The following is a 17,527-nucleotide window of genomic DNA, read 5'->3' as shown; positions in this document are numbered from 1 at the left end:
GCCATGGATGCTCTTGGGAGACGTCTTGGGAGGATTGCTAAGCTCACAACAACTCCAGGTATAGTTTATTGACGTCATCAGCGTGCTCAATGGGAATACAATGTATGTAGCATGCTTGTGCTATTGGATTTGATTAGGTGAAAATTCTAGCTACCGGTATGTTATAATACTTAATGACCATTTTGTGTACCTTGAGGCTGAAAGTCGCTGTCAGGCATCATCCAGGAAACGTTGCTTGCACTTTCCCCATCAAATGGATTCACACCAGGAACAATATCACCACCAAATGGCCACGACGGTTGGCCAAAAGACGGGGCTTGAAATGATGTTGTGGAAGCATTTTGTCTTGGTCCTTTTGAACAATGATACAAAAATATGATGTTTGTGTACTACTTACAAGAAGATCAGAAAAAAACATTTGGATCTGCGGGCAATACCATATTTACCTCTGGCATCAACTGAATAATTAATAGCTGTAGAATTTCCACCCGTGCAACTAGAGCGGGGTAGTTAAAAACTTTATGTCATCTCAATGAAAGAATGTGGTAAGGTGTGAGTACTTTCAGTTCAGAAAAATTAAAAATATGTTGGAAAACACATACCTTCAGCGTTGAATGGTTCTTGTTCATTGTCTTCCACAGGCCAAGGAAATGCTGATGACTTCCCTTCATCAAAAACTTGTGGCACTTGACTTGCGCTATCACCATTGACTCCTTGAGGGGTTAAGGTTCTGTCATGTGACCTTTCAAAAAAATGTTGGCCACTTGACGGATTCCCCAGCATTTGGGAGTTCCCTATAATGCATTGAAAGCCATATTTGCTGCTTACGTTTGGCTCTGGGAAAGCATTACAAACTTTCATAAAAATTAAGGTCAAATAAGAATTGATTGTATACCTCCTAATACTGTGGACTGTTCTCCATCGCTTGACCTTTGCAATGAGGTGGACGTAATCTGAAATAGCAGTTGATAAATTGTATAGGTGAAGAAATTAGTTTCCATTGTTTGTAAGACACGAATATTGATGAAAAGAAAGGCTATGGAAAATTCCCAAAAGCACTTAAACCAAACTTAGCCCAACTAAGTATCTAACTCCTCAATCTCAACAAAGATAACAACAACAACAATGATAATGACGATGACGTTTGTTGCAAAAACTTGTCTACGTTTTGAATTCAATGGCATTTTTACAATTTCTTGCTTACAAATAACTGAAAAGGCTACTGCTTTAATGAGCTCTGATAAGAATATCAGACCTTTACATTTCACATGTATTTGACATTATTTTTTATGCTCGTTCTGTTTTATTGGTAGAGTGACTGAGGACAAAAGAATGTCTGCTGTCATGACTCAAGATAACTTTGTTTACTTGTTTGGAAAAATACTAAAGCAATTCATACAATTGTACCTTTGATAATCCCTAATCTTAAAGACAAGCTAGTCTATTTTGTTTAGTACATGTACCTGATTCTGGTCAGCTGCTTGTCCAGTAACTGTGGATGGTCGCTGATGTCCTTGGAACAAAACTCCTGGTGTTGTCCTCATTGCTGCCTCACCATCATCACGAGGAGTGGACTGGAAATGTTATTAAAAACAGAATGAATGGTTAATACAATTGTTTGAAGACTAGAGAACAGACTTAAAACAACAGGGTCTTGTCAATAATCAAACACAAATTTTTGACAGAGGTTCAAAAGATATGGAATTTTACACAACAGACAAACAAAATGGAAGGAAAATGTAATGGTTTAATTGGGCTTTACAACAATGATGATGATGATGATGATGATGATGACGATGATGACGATGATGATGATGATCAATGTGCTGTAGTTTGGCAAAGACATGATATTGTTAATTGTAGTCCGAAAGACCCTAGTTCACCAAGCAAAACTACAGTGTAGGTAGTCTTAATACGTTTATCACTATACAAGAGAATCCAGCAAGGAATCCAAAAAGCAGACAGTTTTCAGGGATAATGTATTGTCTTCAACCTCCTACAATGTATTACCCACCATCTTCTGTAAGGTTATGTTTTATCACATGACCCCTTCCAAGATGCCCCTTTGCTACTTAGTTATAAGCTGTATGACAAAACACTTGTATAAGTCTAACACACAGATGTTTTTGGAATTGACACAAATTTGTATCCCCTCTCCAAGAGGAATGCGTGACACAGGCCTAAGAATGTCTGAATGTATGGTACCAGTGGCACCCAATGACAATTTCCTCCTAAATACGTTGAAAACCCTTTTTAGACTATACAGAGTACTTTAAGATCTCTAGAAATGCATTTCAAGAGGTGCTATAAAATTTGTATCTGTTCGGTCATCCTAGGGGAACTTGAGTGTTTTGGAAATTACAAGGGCTTCAGAATTATTTTCCAAAAAACTTTAGATACAATTAAAGGTTTTACAAAAGTGAGAATTTTTCTTACTCCTCTCTCCATCACAGTTTTGAATCCGAAAATTCTAGTTTTCCCTTTTCATTGAAAATTTGCCAAACGTGGGGAGTAAAATGTGAGAAATTAATCTTCAGAAAATTGTAGCGAATTTATTAGAAGGCTTCGAAAATTGTACCTGAATGGAAAGTCATCTAAAAAATTTTCGCCATGCTGAAGCTATAGAAAATTCTATATAATATTTGCTTTCCCAAACAGTTAATTTAAAGAAAACTGTCATTGGGTGCCCTGAGGTGGGGTGACTTGTACTAGTAGGCAATATGTAGGGTACCTTCCATAACTGTGATTCATCAATTGCTGTACTTCCATTCATAAATGTACTACTACTAAACTTGATTGAAAACTCAGAACTGTGGTTTGATAAAGCTGTAGATGAGCCTGATCCTCGATTTGAAAACTGATTATTTTGGGCTTCAAGAGCTGTGTCACGTGAAATCATTGTCTACAGAGAAAAACACACAATCACAGTTTTAAAGTAAAAGTCTGTTTATAACAAGACGTGGAATAAAACTCAAAATTCTTAGCAATTATCGTAAAGCAATGTAGGAAACTGCATATTGTATTTCCAAAGTTTTCAAGAAAGCCTTACCATATCTCCACCTTGTGATGCCAAAGCAAGGTCAGTACTGGAGGGGTCAAAGGTCAAAGATTCGGTTTCACTGAGAGGGTTACCAGGTCTGCTACCTTGCAACTTGTAACAGACAATAACAATATTGATAGTAAACATTTTGAAAGATTAACACTACCAAGAAGCTCTGTAAATAGCAAGAAGGCTCCTATGAATACAACAGTATTTAAAAGAGGAACAACCTCAATTCAGACCTATCATGCCATGCCTTATGCTACCAAACCTCCTATAGGCTAAATAACCAGAACTAAATAACAAGAGAGCTGCTACTTAAGAGAGGAGGCGGCCTGATTTCCCAGCTGTAGGAGGTGGTCATTAGAGGAGTACTTAGTGCCGTGTTCTAAACTAAAAACTGCCCTTACAGGTTCTTCACTTAATGAGTATTTAAATACATGCCATCATTTCAACTGACGGGGGCTTAATCACTAGAAAAAATATCTTGATAGTAACATCTAAAAAAGGGCCAGGGTCAAATCACTAACACACTGCTGTGAGCATACATGCATTCAACTTAAAAACATGGGGAGTGTACAAACCTGTGATATATGAAATGAGCCATCATCTCTCCATAGCGGGAGGGGTGTGTTGGCAAGCATGTAACTATTGCGTGCAGTGGCATTGAATCCAGTGAGATAATATGACTCAAGTGCAGACGTTTCATCATGGATGGCCCTGCTGTTATTTTCCTATGCATAAACCACAAGGTCAGTCCTTCATGAACATTATCAATGAAGGCTTCTTTTAACAGATCAATGGGATGCATTCATCTGGCAACACTTTCATTCAAAGGAGTCAGGTTTCTTATACTGAGAGTATAGAGGCCAAAGTGATGATGTCATAATAATTAAATTTGTGAAATTTTGGGATTTGTTGGAATATTTTGAAAGAACAACATCTGAAAGGCCTACCTACAAAACACTACCATTGTGGGGCAAATTGTCTTGGAGACACTTGTCCCATTTTGTTCTGAAGACTCCTTATAAATCCAACTGAATTTGACAAAGTTCTCATGTTATGAACTGAGTCAAATTTAGATTAAGGATCATCACAGCATAACTGGACTATTATCTGAAAATGACAAATTGCCCTGGAATGCTAATTTTTGGCAAGTAGGCCTGTTGGATGTTGTTCTTTCATAATATTGTGACAAATCCCATAATTTCACAAATTTAATTTTTTCTGACATCACGCTTTAGGACTCTATGTTTGCAATTGGGATCATAACCAAAGATTTCCATGGCCAATCCAAAGAGTGTCCAAGATCTCAAAAAATGTACCTATGAAGGCTGCAAAACTCAAGTGTTTTCCACTAAGCATGAGTAATACAGTCAACTCCCTTTATTGCGGACACTGTAGCAGCGTGCAAAAAAAGTTGTGTCCGATAGCCCGGGGCTAGTGCGTTTGCTATCACGCTAGTGATTTTTGTTCTTAACTTGTCCAACGGGCAAGTGCTGTTTTTGGGGGAAATTCAAATTACAGAAGGATTATAATCAATCCTGCTAATCAAAAAGGGTTTTGGGGCTAGTTGAAATGACTTGTACATGCTAGCTACAGCTTGCCTGAATGACAGGCTGTAAAACTGACTTTCTTTGCACCCTGCTGCAGGGACCTTGAGTTAGTGTCCTCATTTGTGAGAGTCCGTAATAGTGGGAGTTTATTTCAGTCAAATGTTTGTATTGCCAGGAAATTAGATGCTGTCCGTATTATCGGGGTTTCCATTATAGTGGGGTGTCCGCAACGTGAGAGTTGACTGTAATTGGCATGCAAATATTAAAGCTGTATTTACAAAAAAAACTTCAATATTAATATTTTTTGATCCACAAGAGTGAGTTTCACACCAAGGGTGTGAAAGTTGGCAGGCACAGAGACATCAAGTTTCTACAGTTATGGCATAGAGGTGTCCATATAACAAATAACGAGACTGTATACTTTTGAAGTTTTCAGTTGTTGTCTAGGACCCAGTCGAGAACTGTTTGATGTAGGATGTCTCTCTGCTGGAGAAGAAGTTGGTTAAGGGGAGATTTGACTGCAGTAATGCACCAACATGTAAGTGGGATCCAGTTTACTGATGAATTGCATACTTTCTCCAAAAAAAAGCACTTTATTTGATTGTCAATGAATTTAGCACGAAAGTACTAACTGTGGACATTACTTTTTACGTCTCCTACTGGTCATCGGAGCCACAGGAAGGTCTAGCCATTTGCAGGGCAAAGGCATTACCTTCATTTCTCCGTCATTTTAAGACCCTGAGTGTTGGCCCGCGCTCAGGAATTGAACCCGTGACCTCCCGCTCTGCAGTCAAGCGCTCTAATGACTGAGCTAATCCTGCTTTGAAGCAATCTAAAATCATTTTCCATACTAAAAACCCACATAGCAAGATTGTTTCACTGACCTGTCTCACCATAGGAGTAGATGAAGCTTGGAAGTGTGAAGGATGAGGGGTACTCATTGTTTCTTGGAGCTCATTCTGTTGCTCTGGGGAGGTTGGTAATAAGGTAGGTGACCTGTCTGCAGCAGCATCACCTACAGGACAGCCACGCCCAGCTGTCAGTCCATCACTAGCTGGCAAACTTGCACTGTCATGGCTGCCCACTGTATTTGGTTGATGGATGAATCCAAATGATGCAATAGTTGCAGGGAATGTCGACGATGGCGGTGCATTGGCACTGGAAGATGCATATGCAGCCCCTGTCAAAGGATTTAGTTTTTTATTAAAAGGTTACTTCCAGCAAAGTTTGAAATGAAAATTAATGGAACTGCATTTTTCGGGTTTCACGAAGTTTCTAAAAGAAAAAAAATCCCTGGCAAGGAAGACCCATATTTTCTAAACGTTTTGCCTTGTTCCATTAACCTTTGTGGAATGGATTGCTGTCTTAAATTTCCCAGTTTTAAGATTTGTATAAAAATTGAATCTGGAAATTTCCATTCCATTGGCTTCCATTTTGAGATTTTCAGACTTCAAGCCACATCAGACACAACCTCCTAACATTAAACATTGATTCTTCTGCTTAAAACTACATTGTACATTATCCCTTGATCTCAAAATTTAGCTTAAACAACAGTGAACATAACATCAATCATTTGTTTTTCGTTGTTTTATGGGCTTCTTTGTAAACACCCAAACCTACACTATCTGCTACGATAGTATTTGAAGGGTGCACGGAATAAGGCCAAAGCAATCTTAAATTCTCCCTTTGTTTCACAAGGAAATAAGACTTGTTCTGTAAGGAGAATCCAGCAGTTTATTTAGGTTAAAAGAACTTCAATTCAAGCTTGTCCATTGGGCAAGAAGCTCTTGCATTTTGCTTGCCCAGGACCACTTCCTGCTTGTCTTAGTTAATGATTTAGTTAGTGGATGATTTGCCTGGACCCTTGCCCATTGGACGAGTAAGATTTAAAAGTTACTCGTCCAGCAAGAATATCTTAAATTTTCTCAACCCTAAGGTCTTTGTTTTGCTCTCACCCCTTTATTACTGTATTTCTAAAATCATATTTGTTACTCTAGAGAGACTTTACTGTAAAAAGAAAAAATTTATAACCATAACAAGTTTTATTGTTAGCGCTCACATTCAACAAATCCTTTAAACACAAAAGCCATCTGACCTTGGTTAAAATCAAGATAGACGGCGAAAAAAGTGAAAAGGATAAGTTGCTCCTTCCATGCTTCACAGAGAAAATAATTTAAGAGTTCAAATTGGTAACAATATTATAATTGTTATATTAAACAAAATTATCATAAATAATATTAAAATAATAACAATTAATATTTATATTGCACAAATCTGTTAGCACTAAGTGCTTTACAATGCTTTAAAAAGTAAAAGTCCATTTATAAAAATAAAAATGTCCTAGACTAAAAATGATTATTAAATTAAGGTACGTGTTCATATTATATACAGTATATGACTTAATAATAATATTAAATCCTACGCAGTTCATGAGCTTGCTTAAAAGGAATGTCTTTAACTCATATGCCTTCGTATCAAGTGACCTAGAGGGGCCATGTAAAAGAGATACAGCAGTGGGCCTAATACAGACCCCTGAGGTACACCATAATCTATGCAGATAAACTGAAGAGATAGTCCATCAATTTGAACTGGCAGATCAAGAACCATCTGTAAGATGTCTACTTTCTCTCATCATGATAATTATTAAATATCATAGGGTTATTGATACAAGTCTTGTCTTATAGCAGGTACTGTATAAGACTAAATTTTCAGGGCTGTGAGGGATGCAAACCCCTTTTTTTGGTTGCTACAACATTGCAAGGAAAACTGGGCCACAATTTGTCCCTCAAAATGGCCAATAGGCCATACCCTAACCCAAGGTCCAAATAAGTATTTTTGATTTCAATGCCCAGATTATTGCTTGTGAAAACAGTCGACTCTCTCTCAACTGACACCTCTGTAAATTAGACACCTATACTAGAGGGGATCCCTGCCTTTTTTTTACTCCATTTATTTGACTCTCTATAAGATGGACACTTTACTAAGACGGACACTTAGTGCCCATCCCAGCGACAATGACAACTCCAAATTAGGCAGCTTACTTTCGTTACACAGTGCATAATACTAAACAGTGTACATACCAGCAGGTCCCCCATCATCAGCATCACTATTGTTTCCACTGCTGCCATCACCACCTCCTCCCCCATCTCCCAGTACATCAGGGAGAACATCCACACCTTCTGCTGACTGACGCAATTCTGATGAACAAGCAGAGTCGGTCTTTTTAGGACCAGGCAAGGATAGAGGGAGGCTGGTTGTATTTTCAAGTTAATATTAACAATAATATTTTCTCAAGTAGGTGGCAATTTTGACAAACCAATATCCTACACTTAAAGGTAACAATAACAAAATATACATGGTCTGTAAAGAAGCAGAATTCACAAAAATATATATATATATATATATAAATTATATATAAAAGATTCTTCATTCTCCTTATGGCTGTGATTATTGAACTCTTTTTTTTACAGTCCAAAATTACTTTACAGAGTATAACAAAATTGAAAGGCATGAATTTTTTTTTAACACATTAAAGAGTAGTGCCTTTGAAAATAATATCACAGATATTCCTAATGATGATAATTTATTAGGTCAACAAATGCAATACACATTCTCTTTATTTTTCATGGAGGGAAAGTTCCCACATTTTCATCATGTAAAAGTTAAACAAAGTGCTTATGATTGTTACAATCATGGGTTGTCTGTACAGTACCTGTTTTAAAATTTTCAACTCAACGCACAAAAAAATTAATATAATCACGCACCAAGCCCTTGAGCTTCTAATCTCGCACTTGCATCCAAAGGAACTCTGCCCATGGTTGGCAAATCCTCTGCATCAGAGTTAGCTCCCTCAAGTCCTGGACGCCCTGTCATGCTGCCATGGCTGCCGTCACTCGCACCATGCAACAGAGGTACTGTGTGGTCATCATTGTCTTCCTGGCCATCACTTTCTGAGCGGGAGTCCATTCCACTTCCAAGGCCACGGCTGCAAGACATTGTAAAAACAAACCATAAATTCTTGAAACCATATCAGCTCTATAGCTAGAAGAGTCATTATTTGGAGACATAGCGATGAAGTTCTAACATTTGAGCGGGGTGAGAATCTTAAAACATGATCATGGATTCATATAAAACCACTTACAGTGCTGCAGAAGTATTTTGAAAAGGTATCATAATAGATTCCAATCTAAAATGAAATTCTACAGCATGACCAAGTTCAAATAAAACATCCTCTTCAGCATTAAAATCAAAAGATACATATACATTGTACTGCTGGTACAGTGTATACAGCTGTGTACTAGAATTTACTCTTGTGTTAAGAATTTTTTAAGTTTCAAATTGAGACTCCTGGGACTGTGAATGGATTAAAAAACCAGCATTACAGTGATACCTGCATGACAGCTCAAAAACAATGAAAGTGAATTCCCTGGTTTAAAAAATGACATGGGACCAGAAGACACCCTTTCCCATTGATCCTTATCACCAAAGTAACAAGCCCTTTGTCAGCCCTACAGTGTACATGTACCCAGGTTTATTCAATGATGAGTCAGTCTCTGCTGTACAAACATGAAGACATACAGTGGTACCTGCTAAAGCTTTGACTAAAGATGCTTTCAGGGAAAGTTTGTGATTGGATAAAGCTGATGCTTGAGGTTAAAGACACTCTGTCAATCAACTCCCCACCATCACCACTGCCTGATCTTCCCTGTAACATCATATCCAGCTCTTCTGCAAATCACACAATAAAGTCACGGCAGCTCAAGTACAGAAGATGGGGACCTACACCAAGAGTGGGGGGGGGGGGGGGGAGGGGGGGAGAGGGGAACTAATCAAAGGGCTGGAGGTCCTGGAAAAATTACTTTTGACAGTGCCCCTGGGGTTGTCACCAAGAGCTGGGGGCCAGGGGTTTTCCCTTGGCTACTGCATGTATAAGCATGCATTTGAGGGTTTAAGTGAGCAGGTTCTGCACTAACTTGAATGTCTACATTTTACATATCTAGAACTGAAACTCTTGCTAATTAAACTCTTATTACTCTCTCTGACCACTACATGTATGTAGACTTGTTTCCTGTGAGTCTTGAGTTCAGCTCTCCAGCCCTGGGTATTTTTAGTCTAGGTCAAGTTGCTTGAAGCACATCAAGCTTTAAGGATGGGTTGACAATGATTGCGTTTCTCACACACCACTGGTAGCCATTCCAAGCTGAATCTTTACTCCAAATTCAGAAAAAATGATTGCTTGATTTTTAGCAACATCTCCCGACTACTTCTGTAGGAAATGAATAGGGGCAACAAATGAGAATTCAAATTTTGATCTTAAGGTTTAAAGGGTTAAGAAATTACCTTGTCCATAGCTATGACGTAAAGGCTCCTCCTCATTGTTGGGTTCATTAGCAGTAACAGCATCATTTGTATTTTGCACTTGTTTGTTGTGGGAACTGAAAAAAGTGTCAGGATCTTGGCCTGAAAGTGAAAAATAGAATTTAAACTCTGTGAAGAGGACCTTTACTGTTACAAGTTGCATATAAAGCAGTGAAAATGTAAAACATTAAATCACCATGGGAGGTGTAGTGGCCAAATACTACATGTTAGTGCTTTGGACTCCAGGTGAAGAAGCCTTCATTTAGCCCTGGCTGGGGGTCGCTGTGTTGTGTTCTTGGGCAAGATATTAAGGAGCTTCAGCAAATGTGTTTTTGAGAGACCGGCTGCAACTAGAACTTAGAAATAGACGTTTCGCATTCTTTGGCAGCAGTTTTGCCCAAATTTACATGAAAATTGTTTCTGTAACAGTAAAGACATTAAACAATAGAGAGAAGTATGATGTCACGTCACCATGGTAGCACTAATGCTGGATGACCACACAAACAATGACAACGGCGACAAAAGGAGAACGGCAAAAAAGTAAAAGGTTTTTATTGACAAAACAATAAATTTGCCAGTGCATCACGTTCTTTTGTACATTTCTTTGCCTTTGTTGCACCCCTGCAACATGAAACTTCCTAATTTCACACACTCGCTTTATGGAGTAGGTGAATGCAAAACAAAAGCTGTCTTTTTCCTCTTCTAAACTCAGATACGGTCCTTTTGGATTCAACCTGAGAAAATTTCGCCAACATTTCCCAAATTAAATAAAATTGAGTAAGATCAATAAAGTTTGAATCTGTGCGAAATTACTTTTCAAGTGACATTTTCGGTTTGTTGTTATCAAAAATTTTGCTACCGTGGCAACGTGACGTCACGACTTCTCTCTACACAAATGCAAGAATTGCAAGCAATATTCAAGTTCTTTGTATAGGCTTTGAGTGGTGTAGCAAACGGTACTCACATACAGTGAACAAAGAGGCCACACTGCTTTCAAGAGGTTAAAAGTAATAGAAAACTATGAAACTGTCAGGCCAAAAACTGGTCACTTGCGGTCGCTCAGAAGTGCTCATTTACAAGAGGTTCTATGGGCTTTGCATGGGAAAATTTTGGTACTTTGGATCGGTGGTTGCTCATGGGAGGTGAACCAGGCAGTTCCACATGACTGTAATTATGAGGTCAGTTGAAAATCTCATCTAAATAATAGAGTTCTAAAGTGATGACATCATGAAAATTAAATTTGTGAAATTATGGGATTTGTCAAGATATTCTGAAAGAACGACGCCCAAGGAGCCGTCTTGCCAAAAACTAGCATTTCACGGCAACTTGCCCTTGAGATATTTTTAAGCCTAGTTATGGTCAGATGACTCCATACAAATCCTTTAAAATTTGACTTGGGTCTAAACGTTTAGATCCACAATGCTAGTTTTTGGCAAGTTGGCATCTGGGATGTTCAATACATGTATCTTGACAAATCCCATAATTTCACAAATTTAATTTTTTGTGCTGTCACACTTTAGAACTCTATCAGTTTACATAGTAAAAAATGTTCATGGATACCTGTATCTGGTCTCTCTTCCTCAAACTGCACCAGGGTATCCCTGTTGACAGGTGGGGTAAATTTTCCAGCATCACCACCATCACTTGTGAAAGGAATGTCATCCCCTTGAGGGTTCCTGGTGATTTCACTGTGATTTATCACAACGTCATCCTCTTCATCATCATCATCACCAACTAAAGTTCGGTCCTGAGGTAGGGAAACTTGTTGTAAAGCATCAGAACTAAGATTGTCACCAAATTCTAATGTGAGGAGGAAAAATACCTTTTTGGTTAGAGAAAATGTAACAGCGGCAATTCCGCAATGATCTAAATATAGATTTCTATAAGAGAATGGACCCTCATTATGTAACTGATCACAAACATACATCTTCAAAACAGTTGCAATGCTCCAAGCTGTGACCACTTGGTTGCCATGCCAACTGAAATTGCAATCAATTTGTAGCATCACTATGTCTTTAAAGGGAGTCTTTTCCCCATAACAAAATAAATACCAGGTAATGTTTTTGAGTACTCAGGACCAACTACAAACAAAACCCTTTTTTTTTTCAGGTGATCATTATTTTTGTCATTGTGCAAAACCTATTTTACCCAAAATAAATACTGGGTGAAATTCTTGAGCACTCAGGACCAACTACATGTACAAGCCAATTTTTTCAGATGATGATTTTGTTCTCGTGCAAAACTCATTTTACCTGGAAGACCATCCAACTGTAAAATACCAAGTGAACTCTCATCTGCAGTTAAACTCTTGCCACTATTACTAGATGATATCATTCCTAAGAAACAAGAACAATTAATCGTCATTACGTTCATATTTTCCAACAATTAATTAATTTCAACTTGTACAAGACACACTGTTCAATAGTTGATACATGTACAGTTGGTTTAACCCTACTTCGCATAATGTTGGTGAACATTCATGGTGTTATGCAAGTTATTGTTGTTTAGCTATACACGTAAATTTTTTGTGGCGTGGGTATTATTCATTGTCTTTTGTATTATGATATCATTTGGTGACCACACCCATCCAGAAACAAGAAACTACCCTAATTGGGATTCTTAACCACCTTATGTTCCATTTGAATTATTATCTGTTCCATTATCCCTGCCATTCCCATAAGGGGAGACAATCATAAAGTATTTATTTATCTACTTGACTTTTTTAGTTTCTAGTAATATGTGTATTTAAATTTCACGGTTACTTTACGTCTCACTATTCTGAGTTTGTTTTCCTTACCTAGTGACTCGGCATTTTGTATGGCTTCAAAGAACTCATTGATGTTGTTAGCATTCAGACCCTCTAGTCCCAAAGAAAACCTTCTGTAAACAACCAAGAATGATATTTAAAGTAATATGTAAAGTGTACAATGGAAATACATGTTTCGAGGAGCACAGACTTGATGATATTATGGAAAAAGTTTGATAAAACAAGGCTGTGCTCTAAGGAAAATTTCAGGGTTCGGGCTCCCAAGCATTTTAGTTAAGGCGCCCAGACCTCAAAGTTGGTCGCCCGAATAAAATTTTCGGGGAGCCCTTCGGGCTCCCAAGCATTCCAGCTTGGGTGCCCAGGCCTCTCAAGTTGGTCGCCCGAGTACATCTGATGACCAAGTATTTTTTACGCACACGAATCTTACTGGCCTGCTGATCACCAAACTCAGTAATTTTAGCTTTTGGATTCGACCAAAACCCGCATGTTGTCTTATGAAACCCATCAAAGTTTTCGTGCCATTCAGATTTAAAACCAGAAACATGAGCAATGCCGCCGAATTGTTTAGGTCTTAAAGAGGGAAAAGTAAAAAAATTCAGCAGGTTTATGTAAACTTCATTAAGATCTTTGGGTCAAGGAAAACTGTGCTTTTTATCAGTAACACTAAACTAAAAAATAAATTTTCAAAAGGTGAATCAATGCGGCATGAAATATAATGTGACAGAGTTTTATACGGGGCAGATCAAACTCAAGTTCCCGTGAAAAATTCCGTGAAACAGTGAAACCGCCGCGGCCCCAAACCTATTGTTTCAATAAAAAATAAGTCATCTTTAATTTCCTTTTCTATATTATCAGTGAATCTTTTACGATAATTGAGCTTTTTGTGGATACGGTCGAAGCGTAAACCAGCTCTTCTTTCCGTGTTTTTTTTTTGGCCGCTAAATTTAGCCTATATATGCCTGCATGCGAATTTAGTTATCGATACGTAAAATACCAAGACAACGTGGAACTGCCCTGTTTCTAAAACAACAATAAAAACGATCAGAACCATCATATCTTTTCTTTTTATACTTCGCTATCTTGTGTAAAGGAAAGAAAACAATCATAAGTTATGTTTTAGCCAAGCAGACACAGCAGCCAAAAACCGTAAAAACATTACATTCGCATACTGCTCAATACGGCAATTTCCGTTTTACATAAAAATAAATTACTCCGCGTCGCCATCCGCGCTCTACATCTGTCAGAAAAGTATTGACAGTTTCTCCTAAAAACTGTACCTAATGAACCATTCTATCTCAAACAAAAAATTTTAAAACTATTTTAAGAAGCGGTACAAATCGAAATCCATGCCGCTTGTCACGTTCAAAGTGATGGATTATGTTACATGTGAAATCATGCAGAACGACCTTTGAACATCGACGCGCGCCCGTTTCTTTCGTACAACATTAGTAAAAACATTTTCTGTAGGGTTTAGTAAACTCCGACTCAACAAGCCAACACTAGTATGTTAAATTTTTCTGCCCACTTAACTGAACACTGCACCAGAAGCAAGAGTGCCCGGCCGGGCGACTGGGACCGTTTTTTCAGTCGCCCGAAGCTAAATGTTAGTCGCCTCAGGCGACCGGGCGCCGTTAGAGCACAGCCTTGTAAAAGTATAAAATGTCAACTTAGCAGGAACAGGGATGTGCTCTAGCAGTTCCCGGAGGCCCCGTGGAGCTTAAATTTTGCTCTTAGGCGACTAGGAAATCTTTGCTTTTGCATACATGTAGAACTCAAATGTTGGGTACCCTGGACTTCACACGTTCAGAGCATTAGGCCCCCTAGAATTTGTCTTGGAGCACAGCCTTGCAGGAGTGTCTTTTTTCCACACTGTTGCCAAAACGTTTGCCAGTGCAATACCTCTACATTAAATGCAGTCCTTATAGAAAATAATGTACAGTATACCTTTCCCTTCCCCCTGGGTATTGTTTTGAGTCGTATACCAATATGTATTCCCACAGTGGGGCATTTGTCATTTAACATGTCTAGGGTGGAAACTTTTTTCATTGACAAAAATAATAATGTCAAATTTCCATACTACCACTCAAAATACTATTCAGAACCACAATAACTACAAAAAACTACACTCGAAACCCTCCGGACAGACACTCTCGTAAACAGCCAGCTCTACTTAAGACCACCTTTAAGGCTGATTTAGATGGTGTGATTTTTGCTTATGACTAATGTGCACAACTTGCATATGTCATGATTTTCGACCATCCACGTGCACACAGTTTTCACTATACAATATCCACAATGTGTCATGAGAATGTCATGGGTCTAATTTACATGGCACGATCTGACATGAAGTCAAGACTGTGGTATTCTGTGTAACTTTGCACACATTCTGTACCTGAATATCACATGATGTTTACCATTAAAAGTTGTTACAACTATCATGGCGGTGTGTGCATAGTGGATATTACACTGGCGATAAGGAAGACTAATAAATGCTGAAAGAAGAGAAATATCAAAAGAAGATCGAAGAAAATCAAAAGCAAAAGGGAAGAGGAAGCCAACGGAGAGAATACTAGCGAGATTAGAAGGGAACAAGAAAGAAGAAATTAATTATCAAGAGCACTGGACATTGTACAGACCTCGTGTTAGAAAATACAATTATACCAAACGAAGGATCCAGCAACATAAGCAGAAATTCAAGTCTCAACTTTCAGAAAATCACTTAGAATAAACTCATTCAAGATTCCAGAGAACCCCTTAGAGACTGGCCGAGAGTAGCTAAAATAGCTCGACTTTGAAGAAGAAACAAAATATTTTGAAATCAAGACAGTGAAAGACAAAGTAAGTGAGCTCAAATCGATGGCAGACAAGAAATCAAGAAACTCGCCTGAAACCTTCCAGATACTGCTCCTGTTGATGACGACAACAACTTCAAGAAATTAATCAGGAAACTCAACAACCACTTCTTACTGAATAAAAACAAACAGCATGCGAGATACACGTTCAGCAACCGACAGCAAGAACTAGGAGAAAGTATCATAAACTACACAGCACGATCAGACAAGAGACAAGAGAAAGACAAAGAGTCATAAAAAAAAAATGTCAAGAAAACAACCAAGGCAGACACTGACACAAGCAGCAAATCAGATTGCGAATACCTTCAACAGACAGCACGACACATCTTCTGTCAAGCAAAGAAAATGAGATCAGGTAGAACTCAGGACTCTGTTTTTATCAAAATAGGAGACACTGACACGCATGTAGAACCTGACAGTGGAGCAAGTGTGAACATAATGGACGAGTACCAATTAAGAGCCCCAAAACACAGATCAAAGGAAATCAGAGAACTAGATCCAAGCAAAGAAACATTGAAGACGAGCTCCAAACTGATCTGGTAGTATACAGGTGTAGTTAAAGGTGAATTTCATACAACAATTCGAAACAAGAATCAAGGAGCCAGAACCAAGTGCTTAGTGATTGAGGGGAAAATGGACTCTCCTCCACTCCTAAGCAAGAATACCTAATTGAACTGGCAATGATCAAGATTGATCCCAATGGAACACTTAAAGATACATGCACCAATGAGCTTAGAATCAAGTCAGTGAAGCTACCAGATGACATTGACGTGTTACTCAGTGAATACAATGATAAGTTCCAAGGGATAGGATGCTTCTGAGACAAGAGTACAGGCAAAGAGATAGAACTCAAGCTAGAGACAGATCCAGAAGCTATTCCAGTAGCCAGGAAACCGTGCCCAGTCCCAAATCATCTGCAAAAACCTCTCAAAGAATGGCCTGAGCAGGGAGTAAAAGAAAACATATTTGAGAAAGTCCCAGGCAGAGAAACCATTACATGGTGCTTATCCCTAGTTGAGCAGCCAAATCCCAAGTATGCTGATATCAACAATGCAGAATCAGAATCTCAGATGATCAGAGCAAGCACTGACATGCGAGTACCCAATGAAGCCACGAAACGAAGTAGATGTGTCCAGTCACCAAGAGTCGAAGATTTTATCTACCGCTTGCTTGACTACAAGATCTTCACGAAATTGGACTTAAGACAAGGCTATCACCAATTGACACTAGACCCTGCCACAAAACATGTAGCAACATTCAGCACACTGTGGGGAAATTACAGACCAAAGAGACTAGTATTTGGAGCTAAATCTTCACAAGATGTTTTAAATGAAGCAATGTTCAGAGCCTTCAGAGACATACCCCACTGCCTGAACTAAAGAGATGAAATACTCCTTGGAGGAAGAGATGAAGCAGAACACAAAGAGGTACTGAAGACTGTCTTTCAGCGAGCAAGATATCATGGAGTAACATTAATTTTTTAACAAAGAAAAATGTCAATTCTGGAAAGAACAGATTGAGTTCTTTGGACATGTCTTCATCAAGGAGGAACTGAAACCGTCACCAGACAAAGTACAAGCAATCAAGGGATGCAGCCCTGGAACCATACCTTCAAGTGAAGCAAGAGTTGTCAATCACAGAAGGACTAATTTTCAGAGAACAACATATAGGACTTAGGAAGCTAGCTATAGGACACAACCTTTGACACTTGGGTAAGACCAAGACCAAACAACTATTGAGAGAGAAATAATGGTTCCCTTCGATGAACAGTATGATTGATACAGCCATCAACCAGTGCTACAAATGTCAAGTAGCTAAAAAGGAGAAGAGAGAAGAACCCATTAAGGTGACAAACATCCCCAGCCAACCATGGTGGACCAGATGGCCACTACAACCTTGTACTTATTGACAAAAGAACCCGATACCCAGTAGTAGAGGCAGTACGCTCAACCAA

The 17,527-nt window shown here is 38.6% G+C and overlaps 1 protein-coding gene across 1 annotated transcript in view; it reads right to left on the bottom strand.

Annotated features, from left to right (window-relative positions):
- Positions 1–17,527, bottom strand: part of LOC140925890 (uncharacterized) — a 68,369-nt gene that overhangs the window by 48,275 nt on the left and 2,567 nt on the right. Inside the window, exons 2-15 of the mRNA XM_073375731.1 lie at positions 12,752–12,834; positions 12,207–12,290; positions 11,515–11,754; positions 9,937–10,056; positions 9,183–9,324; positions 8,361–8,581; positions 7,677–7,793; positions 5,481–5,776; positions 3,625–3,774; positions 3,050–3,151; positions 2,732–2,902; positions 1,464–1,574; positions 896–1,058; positions 191–352 (exon numbers count right to left, since the gene is read on the bottom strand). Coding sequence (XP_073231832.1) covers positions 191–352; positions 896–1,058; positions 1,464–1,574; positions 2,732–2,902; positions 3,050–3,151; positions 3,625–3,774; positions 5,481–5,776; positions 7,677–7,793; positions 8,361–8,581; positions 9,183–9,324; positions 9,937–10,056; positions 11,515–11,754; positions 12,207–12,290; positions 12,752–12,834 — 2,162 coding nt within the window. The remainder of the gene's footprint in view (positions 1–190; positions 353–895; positions 1,059–1,463; positions 1,575–2,731; positions 2,903–3,049; positions 3,152–3,624; positions 3,775–5,480; positions 5,777–7,676; positions 7,794–8,360; positions 8,582–9,182; positions 9,325–9,936; positions 10,057–11,514; positions 11,755–12,206; positions 12,291–12,751; positions 12,835–17,527) is intronic.

This window comes from Porites lutea, chromosome 2, assembly GCF_958299795.1.
Source record: "Porites lutea chromosome 2, jaPorLute2.1, whole genome shotgun sequence".
In the NCBI taxonomy this organism is placed as follows: Eukaryota; Metazoa; Cnidaria; class Anthozoa; order Scleractinia; family Poritidae; genus Porites; species Porites lutea.
This window is presented reverse-complemented; position numbering and strand designations above follow the sequence as displayed.